We start from the raw sequence: 16,401 nt of genomic DNA, 5'->3' as shown, positions 1-16,401 counted from the left end.
TATATATATATAATATTTCTTATTGTCGTACTTACGAGCAGAGGGTTGCTTAGCAACTGCCAGAGTAACATGCAAGCTTGGGGGTTGATCGTCCTACTCGTGTCCAAGGCGGCTGGTCATATAAACGTGGACAGCTCTGCGGACGAAGACAAGTCAGGCGTTTTACGCAGTCAGAGGGCGCTGGCCGAGATCGCAGAAATGATCCGCACTAGCCACCTGATGCACAACGGTCTTATAAATATATACCCAGAAATGTTACCTAAATCCGTCGACCACGACGACATGAGCTTCGGCAACAAGATTGGCTTGCTCAGCGGCGACTATCTGCTGGCCAACTCTTTCTACGAACTGTCGATGCTGAAAAATCAAAACGTGAGTAGGTATATGCTGCGAATAAAAAAATGTTTACTATGACGTTCTGTCTGAAACCGTGGACACCGTTTTTAGACTAAAACACCAAGATACTAGATGAAAAAACCGATCCTAACACCAACACATTTAATCAACACACTCTCTGGCTACGGCCGTGATTACAAATTACAACATTATATCATTAATTATGATTTTTACTGCTCAGCAGATACATAATATTATTCTAATTTATAAGTGGTGCAAGTATAAAATTATCCAAAAATACTTTAACAGGTACCTACCATAAGTTTCATTGCGTATCCGGTGGATTGGTCGCCGCGAATTAAAAACAATTGATCGCGGGTACAATAAATTGATAGTCAGAATAATAATAATAATATTGATCGTCAATTAAAAATTAAAAATTAAATCAAATAAAAATTTCACATTTAATTGTTTATAATTCATAAAATATTTAGGCACAAATTTATATAAAGTAATAATAGTTTATGAATATTCTTTATGAGATATACTTAGTGTCCTAACTCCTAGTAGGTACCTACCTACATAATAAAATAACTAAGAAAATAAAAATGTTCGTTCATCTGTCAATATTCCTGGCGACCAATTGTACCGGCGATCGATATTGTTCGCGACCAATTCACCACGATCTAAATAATATTCATTATTAGTATTGCCTACCTACCTAATTCCCTAATAGATACAAAATTTAGATTTTAGAAGAAAAGTTCCTCGGAAGTATTTTTTGGAAAATTAAGCGGACTTATATAGGTATCTATATTATAGTATATGCGCACAATAAAATATAGATTTTTTATCTTTATGCATCGTAAAACGTCAAAATAATATTACTATGTAAGTATATACTCAGGACCAGATTTATGGTTGTAGGACCCTAGGGCCCATATAAAGTTGACAAACTTACTGCCAAATGTACTTATTTTGAGGGGCCTCTTATTAGTTGAGTCTTGTGGGGTCTCGCCTCCCCCCTAAATCCGTTCCTGAATATACCGCTATACGTAATTATAATATTATTTTGAAGTTTTTTTTGTTCCGCTTTTAGCTCATGGAACTGATCAGCAGTGCCCTACGCGACCTGTCCGAGGCTGAGTTCGTGGGCCGCAGAGACTCGCAAAACAATCCACTGCCGTCGCCGTTCGAGCCGCTCGACCGAAAGCTCAGCTCGGCTCGGCTGCGGTTCAACCCTCTCCAACCGTCCGGAAAACTGCGGGGTGGCATGCCGCTAACGCCCGCCCTACGCGACTGGACCAGGCGCAACGTACTGTCAGCCGGCAGCCTGCTGGGAAAGTCCTGTCAGGGCGCGCTCTTATTGGCCGGCCACGGCGAACGGTTGCAGAAACAGGGCTTTTTGTTCGGTAAACATCTGTCGCTAGCCTGGCAGGTAAACCACTTGTGGCTTGAGCGCGACCATGAACTAAGATAATAATAAATTATGTCCTGCCGATAGAGGACGTCACGTCTGCATGCGCACCTATCGTATAATGTATTGTCCCCGCACGCGTTCCCATGGCGAACAATATTAAGTTCATTAGTTCACCAGTTCACGTACTTTATAGTTTCGTTATAGTTTTGTTTTAATGTTATATTATTAATGTTCTCTATAACTGCAACAAGTTTAAAGGTAAAAGCATAATTTATAATAATGTCTGTGTTTTTCAAAAATGTTTCTATATCAATAATGTGGCGTCCTCTTACGAAACAAGTTAATACGAACATCTTAAAATTGTAAATTTTTTGTTAATAATTGTAAAATTATCATAACTTGCTTCAAAATTAAAATATCATTAAGAGATCGTGAAGTGGTGGGACAGGTGAGAATTACTGCAACAGACCGAACAATTTCAGAAAACCCTAGACCGTGCAGGTCTTAGGTAAAATTTTAGTTCAAATTGTAATCGAATCGCGATGGAATTAAGTGATATCGTCGCAATGATTTTATAATTATAAAGGGATATACTGTTATGAAATCAATGAGATTAAATAGACTATAATTATAATAACAGTATAAAGAATAAAATTAATATTACGTATAAACTACACCCATACCTAACATAGAGCAGGATATACAAATTATAGGTATATTGACATCTAAATTAAATTTCCAATTCAAATAGGTCTCTCTTAAAAATGTTAATACTCAATATTGATGAACAATGATTATAAAAATGGTAACAAGTTATTATAATACATATAAAACCAACCAGTAATTTGCTTCACAAATGATTTATTAAGTTGTTGCTTGATTTATAGGCGTATTTAGATTTGGAACCATTTTTGTCTGGTTCGCCATACTCGTTGGGAATCTCTTTCAACCTCACTTCAGCACCAGTTATGTTCCACCTTGAGCACGATTCGTCATTGTTTAAAGAAATCGACAAGGGCATTAATTCTGTTCAAGACGTCGACTATGTCAAAGTAAATTTTCTCTCAAGTATTTACTAATTTCACTAAATATAAACTTATATAAAGATATTGTATTACATCAAAAGATTGATTTTTGATTTTGATCAAGAAGAAACATTTTTATAATATAATAATATATGCTACCTAGGTGGCAGGTGCTACTACTATACTATTACTATACTATTTACTAGTTTAAGTCTATTAATCGAACCAAAGTCTCATCAAATACAATGTATATTCAACCAGGATAATATACTATAACTACTATACCTACTATACCTACCTAATACAATAATTAATTAACTAATAATTGTATATAATGTTTATTATAAAACAAAATAATTACCTATCAAAAATATTTAATATTGTCTATGTATTATATACTTAATGTATTTCTAAAACTTAGTAAAAATAAAAATATTATCATTTATATAACATAAATTGTAATTTTTCACTATATTAACATAATATGTAGTTATTAATCTCAATGAACATAATTGTATAGCAATCAGAAACGAACAAATATCTACAAATTGATCCTAGCACCCCACCCCACCTTTTTTTGTAGATATTCAGCATGCAATTTGTATACATTTAAATTACCATTTTTCAAAATTGTATGCCTTTAGTTTTCATCCCACAAACAAAAAACTGAGACGATGCTAGAGAAACGTTCCTTCAGACCCTTCCCCCTGAGATTCAATGGTGTTGGATTATTTTTACTGTCCCGTCATTTAGTAAGCAATTCGTATGAATTTGTTACCATTTCCGAAATTCTTACGACCCTTATTATCTAATATAAAAGTTATAATATTAAGATTATAGAATATTAAGATTTAGCTAATATAAAATATTTGGCTTATGAAAAATTTAGATGGGCGCATTCAAAAATAATTTAAAAACAATATAAATGCAAGACGTAAATATCAAATTCACTATATTATATTTTAACTAAACTTTCCGTCCGTTAAACTTATAAAATACAATTAATGGCTTGATGCATTTATTATATAGTTGGTGAAGATGAAAATGAAATAATAATTTTTGAATAATAGAAAAACAACATAGGTATTAGGTACCTCCTATTACTATTGATTATGAATACTCATAATAATATATTAGGTATTTATAATTAATAGTATTACCTATGTTATCACAAACACATTAATAAATATAATATTTTATTATATTTTTATTAATATTGATACAAAATCATTGTAAAAATGTAAAACATCCATAGTCAGCATATATAACACAATTATTTTAAAATTACTTCGATTAGACTTCGATAGAGTCCATTGGCACTAATGGCATTAATAAGAAATAGGTAATAAATAATAGGTATCTAAATATGTACCTAAATTGAAATTGCCCGCATGTGTAAGTTATGTTGCCTATAACGTACCCTTAATATCATATATTATTTATTTAAAATATCGTCGTCATTCGTCATCAACGTACTACTCCATACTCGTATTACAATAAAAATAAGTTAAATAGATATTGATTGATGTGCGTTAAATTAAAAGTGTATACGCACTTTGAGGTATTTAATAGTTAAAATTACAATATATTGTGTATTTGTATGACTTTAGACTTAACAGATTGTATGCCTAAAGTATTCGTTTGCTTGTAAATAAAATAACTAGGTAGATAACTTTATTTTACTAAAGTAGTACCTATTGAGTTTTTTTTATTTGTTAATAATTGCATTGTTATAAGTATATTTTAATAGTACAAGTAAAATTGTCGAAGTATTTTCTTTATATTTTCTTTATTTTAAATATTTAATGGGGGCCCCAATTGGTGGGGGGGGGGGATATGTAACATTGTAAATTATAAGACAATTATTATCCTACTTTATTTTTTTACACAACTCCGACTTTCAACTGGTTTGATTTCAATCATTATTTTTACTAGTCATTTAAAAGTATAGGTAATTTAATGATATAAAAGTCAAAATGCATAATTTTGGATAATTAACAACGTTTTGTTTTGTTTAGCTTATATTATTTTATTTAAATATAAACAGATTAAAAATATCAAAGTATAAAAACCTATTGTGTTTTATAATGTCACCTGTACCTATTTGGGATATAATTTTTTAAATTTATTATTTTTACCCCCTATTACTATTTATGAAAATATATATATATATATATATATATATATATATATATATATATATATATATATTTATAGGTTACTTTATTGATTGAGAATATATTTAAACGTACCTATAAAGTTTAAATCATGTTAGAACATAGAAATATACCATAACATTAAAATTCATATCCATACATGTATGACCTTCAGATTTATACTTTGGTTTTCGCCCGAATAAAATGTAATAAATTATCATTAACTCATACAGTCACATATATTTATGAATTTATAATTCTCAATAGTTTGATTATTTTGATTTATGTATTTCAAACAAAATTTGTAATGTATCTATTTTATTGAACCTTTAGGTGCACGATGTCGTTATTAAAGGTCCAGGAATTAATTACACGAAACAATTACAAAAGGAGCACTCAAAAAAAGCAATGGAAGTATTGAACGTTTTCGAAGAAAGTGATGCCAGGACAGCATTATCCAACATCATTATCGCTATGGACCGCGAATAAGAAATCCTAACCGACTCAAAATCGGTTAAACAACATCTTAAAATAAAACTATAGTTTTATGTAGGGAACTTCATATATGAACATAAGCAGAACAAATATATATTGGAGATAGGAAATGTATTGAATGTTAAATGTGTATAATTATTAATTATTATAATTACGTCTAAGGCAGTAAGGCATCTAAGCATTATATTGTTTTAAAATCTTACATTAATTTAGTAATATGCACTTTTCTAGTTTAAACTAGTTAGCGTCTTTGCTTTATAGATGTCTAATGTAAATTTATATGACTTATTTTAACTATCCTCAATCTACGGTTACAGTATTATATAGATAGGTCAACGCTGTGGTGCTGTGTTAGTCCCGTCATCGCAGTTATCGCAATAACTTTTTTCTAACTTATTTGTTTGAAATCTGAATTTGAATGGTTGCTGTTTGTTTTATATTAATATAAGTATACGTATACTTATATTAATGTACATTAATTATGGAATTAATAAAAAAATCTATTTTATCTATTTTGATTTTAATTATTGGTAGGTACCTTTAAAATTATTTAACCTGGTACCTACGTTAACTCGATTGATTCGTGATTATTTTTAAAAACTATAACATATTCCCACATTGTAATGTCGGAATGACATATGATAAACATAAACCTATATTTCATAGTAAATGTTAAAGTAAAAGTGAATACCTGAGTAATTATATACACTATATATACAATAGTTAATAGTCCATGTACGATATACATATATACATTATACATTTATACCTATACCTATATAGTTATACATCGCAATTAAAATATGTGATATTATTATGTAATATAATTTTCCCTAAAATTTAAAACGATTAAACCCACCTGGTAAACTATGTTTCTGACTTCCAAGATAAAGCATTGTCTGTAATGTCTATAGACTATAATAAAATAACAACTTTAAAAGCTATACAATAATTCATGCACCTATAATTTATAAGCTACCAATACAAACTATTAAATCGAAATTTAAAAAAAAAATGAGGTAGGTATTGGTTTAAAAGCGAAAATCAAAATTTAGAATTAGATTAAGTGTATAATATTATATTCTATAGGAAAAGATAATTATTTTAAAAATATTTAAAAAAATACAATTTAATTTTTTTTAACTATCTGCAAAGTATAATATAAATTATAAATGATACAAGTATACAATATGTGTGATTACATAAGAATATCCATACGTTAGATAATAGTTTAATAATTTCGAAATAATTGATGTCTAACAACAAGTCAACAAACATTCTATATAGAGACGTTTAAAATAGGTACCTAAGTATTCGGCATAGTGTATATTATATACGATATATACCTACAGTCTACAATATACTAATGGACAATATACTAATGGTTTCACTAATAATGATGCTGCTGACTGGCTGAGTGTTTAATCTATTCTTCCGGCTTTTGCACCAATGATTTATAGACAGGCAAGATGATTTATGACGCAGGAATGATGTAATCGTTTTGCAACTAAAAATTAAATAATATTTGATGAAAACTGCTTAATGTTGTTTGAAGCTCGTTATGTGTGTTGTTCTAAGTATGTGTCACTGTCACTGCAGACACATTATAAACATGCACCTAGATATAATAGGTATAACTGTATAAGTATTTATAATATGATATTCGTTTTCATTTTGCGTAAATCATCCAGGAGTGATATAGAAGATTCATAATGTTATAGAGGTACCTAGGGTAGATTATAATAATTAGACTTAACTTATTAATCGACAATAATTATTCAAAATTAAAATAATAGATAGGTATAGGTAGCCGTATAGACGATACAATTAAATATAAAACTACAGTATAATAATAGTAGGTACATAATAGTATAATAAAAACTATTTACTATTTAGTTACATTGTAGGCATTTAACATTTTAAAAATATAGAAAAATAAAAAGCACATACGTATATTAATATATTATGTTATATATATATATATATTTATATATAAGTATGAATGTATGATAACACACAAGTATCTACATAATATACTTAAATAAATACTGAAATTCTCATTTATTTTGTATAACACCTCCATTAATAATATATTTTCTACCTATGTGAACTGTTTCTTCAGTATACTTACCTACATGACCTGGATATTTTTTTTCTTGTGGTATATACAAACCACAAGTACAATAGGAGTACAGTTATTACTTATATTATGAAGCTCATACTATGGTAGGTACTATACTACTATGTGTAGACTTACAATAATGTTCACTATCTATTCGCCTACTTTCTATACATATTGTCACTATACCTTTTATCACCACAATTCAGTGACTTAAATTATACAGTTAGATATTGCCTATACCGTAAGCCTATAGGTATGGCGTATGCATTTCTATAATAAAACATAAGAGGAAAAATTATGAAAATAAGAGAATATTTTGATACAAAAAAGTGTTTTTAAAAAACTAATATAATATCTTGATAAATTACAATATCATTTTATTATTTAATTTATAAAGAAAACTATCTATTCTGTTTGACCGTCATTTACGTCGTTTGTGGTTTTGTATAAAAGAGGCCGAGTTCGATTCATCAAGTAGGTTATAGACCAGTCGTCGTCATTTATTCAAGGCCATTGTCTCCCCGTTGAGAACAATCTTTTTCTGGCGTAGTACAACAAGGAATGCAGCCCCCCCCCCTTAATTTAGAACGATTGTCATTCATATTCGTTGGTATGAAAAATATAGCTAGTAGCGGTAGGTACCTATCACTTTTACTTGACTCGATTTATTTTGTAAGACGAATCGTGGAAAAAATCGTCTGAATAAAATAAAATACTAGGTACATGTGTTGTGAAAAAGTTCTTTATTCTAAAAAATAAATTGAATTAGTACACAATAAGATTATTAACTAATTATATTGATCAGAAATAAACTTAAATTCATTACATAATTAAATAATTTTAATTTGTATTGGGTATTTAGGTATACCTATATATTTGATTGGGTCGTTATTGTAAAATATTTAAACAGGTAAATTTGTCGCAAATAGACTGTAGGTACCTAAAACGAATTAATTTTTTTGAAGTAAGTGCGTAACTCCAAATAAGTATGCAATTAAGGTAATTAAAAATAACATTAAAATATTGTAATGAACGCATAAATAATTATTTACAAAAATATTCGAAATAGTAGGTACTTACCTATTTAATTATCCAGTATAATTATTTTCGTTTTCTAATCGAACATTGATCCTGACATTTCATAAGGTATTCATTATTTTCTTTAAGAGAATATTTTATAATAATCTCATTTCATTTAATTTAAAAATAGAAATCACTGATAAATTGTTATATGGTGTTTTTATAGGAGCGGACATATAATTACATATAAATATTAAATAGTATAACTATACTGAATGTTGTTCTATCAGTATGTTTTCAGTAAATAACACTAAAGGTTTAGGAAATAAATAGTAGAATTCTAAAAAAACATAAATTACTATACAATTTACAAAATGTGCAAGTTATGTATAATAATATAGTCATGATATTCCTACCTAGGAAGAGAGTGCTGAGTCTTACTGACGTATAGTGTTTTCCGTTATAAATAATGAAAGCTTCCATTCATAAATTCCTGCAAGGTACCTATGACTTATAAATATGTTATGCATTTTAGTCCCAACTGTGTTTACAGCTATAGTCTGCATGTATATTGTATATGCTGTGTAGAAATAATGACGTGTTTTATTTTGTATATAGATCTAAATCCATCCGAATGTCGTCAGTCAGACTGCCAGCCGATCGGATTACAACCGGAGGGAAAGTATGTAGTTAGAATAAAGTGGTAAAAAAAAAATGAAAATAATTAACAAAAATAAAACTGAAAAGCGAAAGTGTATACACACTTTAGTCACGTTTAGATCATGTAGGTAGGTATTAATAATTGATGTACAAGTAAAATGTTTAAACGCTGTTACTATTTTTTTTAACCTATGTATTTACTTATAGGAATTTGGATATCAGTGCGATGCAAATCATAATAATTATTATTTTACGCTTTCATAACAATTTAATCACGAGTAAGAGAAGAGTAGGAATAATATATATATATTATAAAATATATAACTTTAACCATCGTCTCGGTTGACTATATATATATGCGTAGGTATAAGTACTATATAGGTAGCTGGTACAATACATTTACGAATGTCTATTAAAATATCGTAATCAAAGTATAGAGAAATATCTACACCAATAATATAGGTATGTACAGGTATAAAGGGAAAGTCTCTAGGCAAGTTTTAGATGATGCCGATTGCCGAACATTGTTTTCTAAAAAAATCACTATACATTTACCAAGCACGTTTACGCTACAAAAAAGTGTTGTAACCACATCGTATTAACGATTTTATATTTTTACAACAATTTAGCAATTTTTACGTATTTAAATAAAATGTATACCTACGATTGAAAAATCATTATTTTTCTGAACCACAGAGTTTACAATTTAATAGGTAAAATAAACTAGAACATTATACAAATAAATAAGATTAATATACTATATTAATCAATAAATAGATACTTTTTGGTTACAGAAATCCGAGTATTCTAATTTATTACCGTTCATAAAAGTAATACGTAAATATTACCTTTAGTAAGTAATTATTAACAATACGTCAGACTTGATGTATACAGGAAGAAGATTCGGATAGAAAGTGGTTTAAATGTATAACTGGTATACTTAAACATTGAGTATGCCTTAAGCATAATATATGTATGTATGTATGACACATAACGTAGATATAATATATACATACTTCATACTTTATAGTTAGGTCACCTTATATAGTAAATAAATTCCAACACTTTTTATTTTGTAATATAATTAACGGCAGACAGACGACATGAACAGGGGAATTTTACAAAGTGGTCAGAACAGAGGTAGGTACCACCCATCTTTACTTTTTTTTTAAAAACATGTTTTTTAAATCACTTAAATCAATTTTATTTATTCAGGCACTGCCCTCTCTTTAGTCACGCATATTTGTTAATATCCCCGATAATCTCAAGTTAAAAATATGTATAATTTAACATTATGAATACCTACCTATAGTACCGATCCATATATACATAAATATGTATGTATATAATAGACTATAAAGTAATATAATATATAATATATTATCATGTAGTATGTATAGGTGTATTATTGCATTACAGTATACTACATTTTCAATTTTGATGTGACAGCCTAACCTAACCCAATACATTGAAGATTCTAATCGGACACTAAGTAAGAAACCAAATCCATATTGTCTGTTGGTATTCAAATTTAAAATAAAATTATTTTTGTCAATACAATATAATATAATGAATATTATATTCCTATGTGGAAAAAATCATTAATCATAATAATATTATAGATTAATAAAAAATTGTTGGTATAGGCATAGCATCCATTGACACAACTAGACAGTCATGAAATGTAGAGGTGCTAAAATATAAGTACCTAACTATATTATGCAGTTTTCAGGTATAACTAGTAAAAATGTATTTCCAAATACACTTAACATGTTACTTGTTTTATAAGAAAAAAAATTCTTGTAGTGTATAAATAACGAGACTCGTGCAGTCATTAACATTTTATTAGTATAAATTATTATAGTACTCACCTACTAAGTACTGCGATTACCTATTATAATAGATTTTCATAGTATATTATGTATACAGCATACATGGGATGCTATTTCAACTATAGAATAATCAAAATAAAATAGAAGGTAGGTGTAAAAACATTTTTTTTTCTTAATTTTGAAAATGTTGTGACTAGGCAGCAGGGGATATTTAAAACAAACTATAATTTATAATATACAATAATACAATATAATATGCCACGTGGATCATGATTTAATATTAATTCGTATACTTTTATGATTATTTACGTAGGTAGATATACCTAATATATATTTAAACAAGTATTAGCAATCACATAATTAAAATAAATTAATAGGTACATTATTGTACGCATATTGTTGGTATAGATTAAGACGTTTGGTAGGTATACCTACTCAGCTAATAAAGATATTTTAATGACAGAAGTATGATAATTATTACAAATAATATGTTTAGTGTACCTAGTCATTTAGATAGGTAGCTAGTCATAATATTTATCGTTTACACCTGTTAATGGACTAAGTATTTATAATAATAATTCGATTAATACCTAACTTATTAATAATAAGTGACACCTGGGTCCAGGATAGGCGGCATTCGAAAAGCTACACTGCTACCTAAGGTATGCAAGAATTGCGTAAATCGCAAAAATTTCTCTTCAATATAGCAAAACACACGACATCCATACTGAATATAATATTTTACGACTAACCGTAGGTACCTCTTTATTTCGTTTAATCAGGTTCACAAAAACGCATTCGGACACCATACAAGAGGAGAGAATTCATTTCTTGGAAATACTCCATAATTTACTGGATTTGCTCGTGTTTTTGTGAATATTGCAGTCTTGGTACCTACGCGGTTCAATAGGGTTTTTTCGAAATCAAAGTAATTAGTATTTGGACATTGTACATTTCGAAATAGCACAACAGAAACCAATAACCCTACGCGAACATTATCCCAAAGACGCAAACCGATGGACCACGGTGTAGAAAATATATGGGTAATAAATAGTAATATTATTATGTATATTATATTATATCGAAATATCTCTCTCTATTTTCTCTCGAGTCGCCACTCGCCATTCGCGAATTTTAACGTCGTCCGTGATCGTGATTATATCAATTATATACCTAGACACCTAGTATCAGTGGCGGGAACTACAGGACCAATGGCGTGAAAAAAGTACTAACATCGGGTATACAGACTGATAACCGATAAACTGATAAGGGATATTCATTAACTATCTATTCTTAAGTTCAAAGTTTTATTATAATATAATATATTTTATATTATTATTATTATTATTTATTATTGTAATGAACGATTTCGTAACAATATCCTAAAGAGTTTATTATTGTTATTATTAATTAACAATATGGTGGTTTGTCGTATTTCGTCTGATGCTTCCAAACAACGGCCTTGAGGCCACATCGTACCTGGTCATGGTGTACACTCGTAATCGGTTCACTTTCTCCTTTTCTCTTTCATAACTGCGCGCTCGTCGTGAGCGCGCCGCGTCCAATGCCACACCGTTCGTCATGAACACCACACCAGCAGCATTTCGGCTACTATGGCCCAGGATATCGAAGAATTCGGCGTCAGCGGTCGTCTGTTACCGGCGACCGTACGCCTCTTCGGCCACGGCAGTACACAACGGCAACCAACAAAAGCCCGACTGGAACCGCGCAGTGTCCGAAGCCGAGAAAATCGTGGGCTACCCTACGTCGTTTCTTAGCCTCAGATGGCTGCTGAGCGATGAAATAGCAAATGTTGCGTTACACCTGCGCAAGTTGGTCGGCTCCAATCATCCGCTGCTCAAAACTGCCAAGTGAGTAGATAATAATAAACTGAAATTATAATAACAATAATAAAAAATTAAATCAATTTTACTTTTACCAGAGGCCTATTGTACAATGGCAGGAATAACATGCAGGCTTGGGGTTTGATTGTGTTGCTGATTTCCAAAGCAGCTGGTCATTTAAACGTTGATGAAATGGAAGAAGACAAAGCTGCTGGTGTTTTACATAGTCAAAGGGCATTGGCCGAAGTTACCGAAATGATTCGTACCAGTCATTTAGTACACAACGGTCTGGTTAACATTTACCCAGGATTATATCCAGAACCCGTTATACTTAATGACATGGCTTTTGGAAATAAAATTGCTTTACTCAGTGGTGATTATTTACTGAGTAACTCATGTGCAGAACTTGCTTCTCTCAGGAATCAAGATGTAAGTAATATTTATATACCTAACTTCAGATTTAAATGTAATTACTTTAATGCTTAAATTTTTATTTTAAAGCTTGTTGAGTTAATCAGTAGTGCTTTGCGTGATCTTTCTGAAGCTGAATTCGTCGGTAGAAGAGATTCTCAAAATAATCCTCTTCCTTCGCCATTTGAACCACTTAATCGACATTTTAATTCAAAATTGCCTCTTAATCCTCTGGAACCATCAGATTCTTTAGGAAATATGCCATTAACACCAGCTCTTCAAGACTGGACTAAACGTAATGTTCTATCAGCCGGCAGTTTATTGGGCAAATCATGTCAAGGCACATTAGCTTTAGCTGGACATGGAGTAGAGTTACAAAAACAAGGATTCTTATTTGGTAAACATCTTTCACTTGCTTGGCAGGTAAAGTATATACAATTATCTTTATATATAATACAATTATTTTGTTAGTGTGTACCTATTTGAGCTCCTCCTAAATGGCTGGACCGATTTTGATGAAATTTGTTATGTGTGTTTGAGTAGATCTCTGGATGACTTACATTCACGATTGGACTCGGTCTGTCCACCCCGGAGAGTAGCTCAAACAGGGGTTTTGATATTTACAGTGGAAATTGTTGTCTATAAATGATTGCTATTAGTTACTCAGACAGATGGGGTAAAAGCATGCATAAAATTGTCACGTTTATCGTTTCGAATAAAGAAATGAAAACAAATATCATAAAACAAATATGAGAGTTGAATGCATATTTTTTGCTTGTATATTTTATGAAATTAGAAATTGTTAAAAGTTACCTATATCAATAAATTACTTGAAACTTAGAGGGTGTTTATAACTTATTTTTTCAACTTCTGTAGGTAGCTGAAAGCCTGAAGGCTATAACTTTTTCTATAAATATTCAATTTTATAGTACTACAATAAGTACTTATATGTTAAAATCCATCCCCCCCACAAAAAAAAAATTGATAATATAATTTTTCAATGTTTTTATCGTTTTTATCTTTATATAATATAATATAAATTTAAAATAAACACAGGTCCCAAAAATATATAATCAAATTACTCTTCAATGATAATGTTATTTGTTACTGAAATCAAATTTGCTATGTATTTAAATATTTTACCAAGTAGACAATTGCCTTGTAAGTTGTATTCTTTAATCTCCATAGAAATATAAAAAGATAGGAGTCGAGCATTGATTTAAAAGTTCTGGAGGGTCTTTTGTTTCTTATTTTCACTGAACTCCACTGTAGGTCAATGGCCGTTGTATGAGATTTTGTGCCCATCGGGTGGTCAACAAAATTGTACTTGTGGCTTACTAAAGTAATGTATGAAAGATATCATAACGTTTGTATAGACTATTTTTTTTTTTTATACGTATAATATTTCTGATTTTTTTTTTTTTGTGTGCGATAACACAAGTACCAATCAAGATTTATACATAAAATAATAGAAAATATAGTTGTACACATTACTACATTACCTAATGTTGGATAAAGGTTAGTTTGGATGAAGCTACATTTTGTTCACTGAAATTATCACTCTATTTTATATTGAATAAATGATGAGTTATTTCTTACAAGTATTAGTTTATTAATAATTAATATATTTGATAAATTATCAAATGGTTAGGTACCTATCAATGTATTCTATTCTAAATGTTCAAATTTAAATATAGATAAAATTATATTTTTATTATATTTTTATAGTACAATTTAATTCTAATTATAGTCCTTAAAATTAAATATAATTTTATGATTTGGTACCTAATAATAATTAATAATAATAATATACTAAATTATTTCTTGCAGTTTATATGAATTTCAAATTTTCTTAAATTTTAATTTATTATTAACTTTAACCAACTGATTGCCATTAACTGAAAAATTACAATCAATTATAATTTAGAATAATATGTAATACTTGAAGCAATCAACTCTCATTATAATATCTTGTTAATTTGTTTGTACAGTGATAATAACATTTATATTTTTTATATTTTTAGGCATACCTAGATTTAGAGCCATTTATGTCTGGTTCACCATATTCATTGGGCATCTCTTTCAATTTAACTTCAGCGCCTGTTATGTTTCACCTTGAACACGACCCATCATTATTTGAAGAAATCGACAAGGGTGTAAATTCCGTTCAAGATGTTGATTATGCCAAAGTATGATTTTAATTTATTATTCTAAAGCAAATTTAATTGTATGTTAAGCACATTTATTGTGTAAATACTTTGAATATTTTATATACATTGCATAGATTTAAAACTAGGAAATTGTATGGTTATTTAGCGGATCACACTTGTACTTGTTTTAAGGACAGTAGTTAATAGTTTATATATGTATATATGTAACTTACCAGACTCAAAGGTCTTTTGCAATGATATTTTATAAATTAATCACAGCCACAAAATGTTAATTTGTTAATTTTTATTAAATTTAAATCATTTTTATTTGTAGAATATATTGTCAATTATTGTATATGTCAGGTATTGTATAAGTATTTTAAAATAAATATATTTTGTTTTAGATACACAGTATTGTGATGAAAGGGCCTGGAATAGATTATACCAAACAATTGCAAAAAGAACATTCTCGGAAAGCCATGGAAGTGTTGGAAGTTTTTGAAGAGAGTGATGCGAGAACAGCACTGTCTAACATCATTGTAGCAATGGGAGGCGAATGAAGCTTTATGCTTTATATTTATTGTTATTTTTTTTCTATATGTTTTAGGAAATTATTTAATTTTGAACATTGCTATTGTTGTAACGTACAGGGTATTTATTCTGATTAATTTAGTTGAAAGTCTGAACCTATGCAGCAATACCATAGTAAAAGGCTTCTTTGTAATATTATTTAGTTACTTATAAATAAATTGTATATTTATAATAAATTGTTGATTGTTATTTAGAAAAGCTTATTTTGTTGTTATCTGTTAATGAAAATCATGCAATCATTGCATAATATTTTGTAATATTGAAAATATAATATGATTTTTCAGTAATGAATTTGAATTTACTACAACTGCTATAATGTAATATATACAACAATACCAA

General features: G+C 29.2%; 2 protein-coding genes across 3 annotated transcripts in view; both read left to right on the top strand.

The window, feature by feature from the left end:
* The window catches only part of LOC100164029 (decaprenyl-diphosphate synthase subunit 2), a 10,660-nt gene extending 4,718 nt beyond the window's left edge, over window positions 1–5,942 (top strand). Inside the window, exons 2-5 of one of the 2 annotated variants that reach the window (XR_003838972.1) lie at window positions 42–372; window positions 1,436–1,748; window positions 2,644–2,808; window positions 5,271–5,336. Coding sequence is in view for 1 of the 2 variants with exons in the window: in XM_001946627.5 (XP_001946662.2) it covers window positions 42–372; window positions 1,436–1,774; window positions 2,644–2,808; window positions 5,271–5,426 (991 nt within the window). In the remaining variant the exon portion in view is untranslated. Of the gene's footprint in view, window positions 1–41; window positions 373–1,435; window positions 1,775–2,643; window positions 2,809–5,270 lie in introns of both variants that reach the window. The other variant, XM_001946627.5, reaches the window with a different exon arrangement.
* A 6,414-nt stretch (window positions 5,943–12,356) lies between these two features.
* Window positions 12,357–16,401, top strand: LOC100168103 (decaprenyl-diphosphate synthase subunit 2). The gene is made up of 5 exons (XM_001945747.4): window positions 12,357–12,937; window positions 13,009–13,339; window positions 13,412–13,744; window positions 15,346–15,510; window positions 15,876–16,401. The coding sequence occupies exons 1-5, from the start codon at window positions 12,648–12,650 to the stop codon at window positions 16,029–16,031; spliced, it is 1,275 nt and encodes a 424-aa protein (XP_001945782.1). The 5' UTR covers window positions 12,357–12,647; the 3' UTR covers window positions 16,032–16,401.

The sequence above is a fragment of the Acyrthosiphon pisum genome, chromosome A1 (assembly GCF_005508785.2).
Source record: "Acyrthosiphon pisum isolate AL4f chromosome A1, pea_aphid_22Mar2018_4r6ur, whole genome shotgun sequence".
NCBI classification, from domain to species: domain Eukaryota; kingdom Metazoa; phylum Arthropoda; class Insecta; order Hemiptera; family Aphididae; genus Acyrthosiphon; species Acyrthosiphon pisum.
The sequence above is the reverse complement of the archived record's forward strand: the minus strand, read 5'-3'. Positions and strand labels throughout refer to the sequence as shown.

Coding starts and splice junctions, on each gene's coding strand:
- LOC100168103 (XM_001945747.4), top strand. CDS start 12,648: ATGAACACCACACCAGCAGCATTTCGGCTACTATGGCCCAGGATATCG. Junction 13,340..13,411: donor CTTCTCTCAGGAATCAAGAT/GTAAGTAATATT, acceptor TTTATTTTAAAG/CTTGTTGAGTTAATCAGTAG. Junction 13,745..15,345: donor ATCTTTCACTTGCTTGGCAG/GTAAAGTATATA, acceptor TTATATTTTTAG/GCATACCTAGATTTAGAGCC.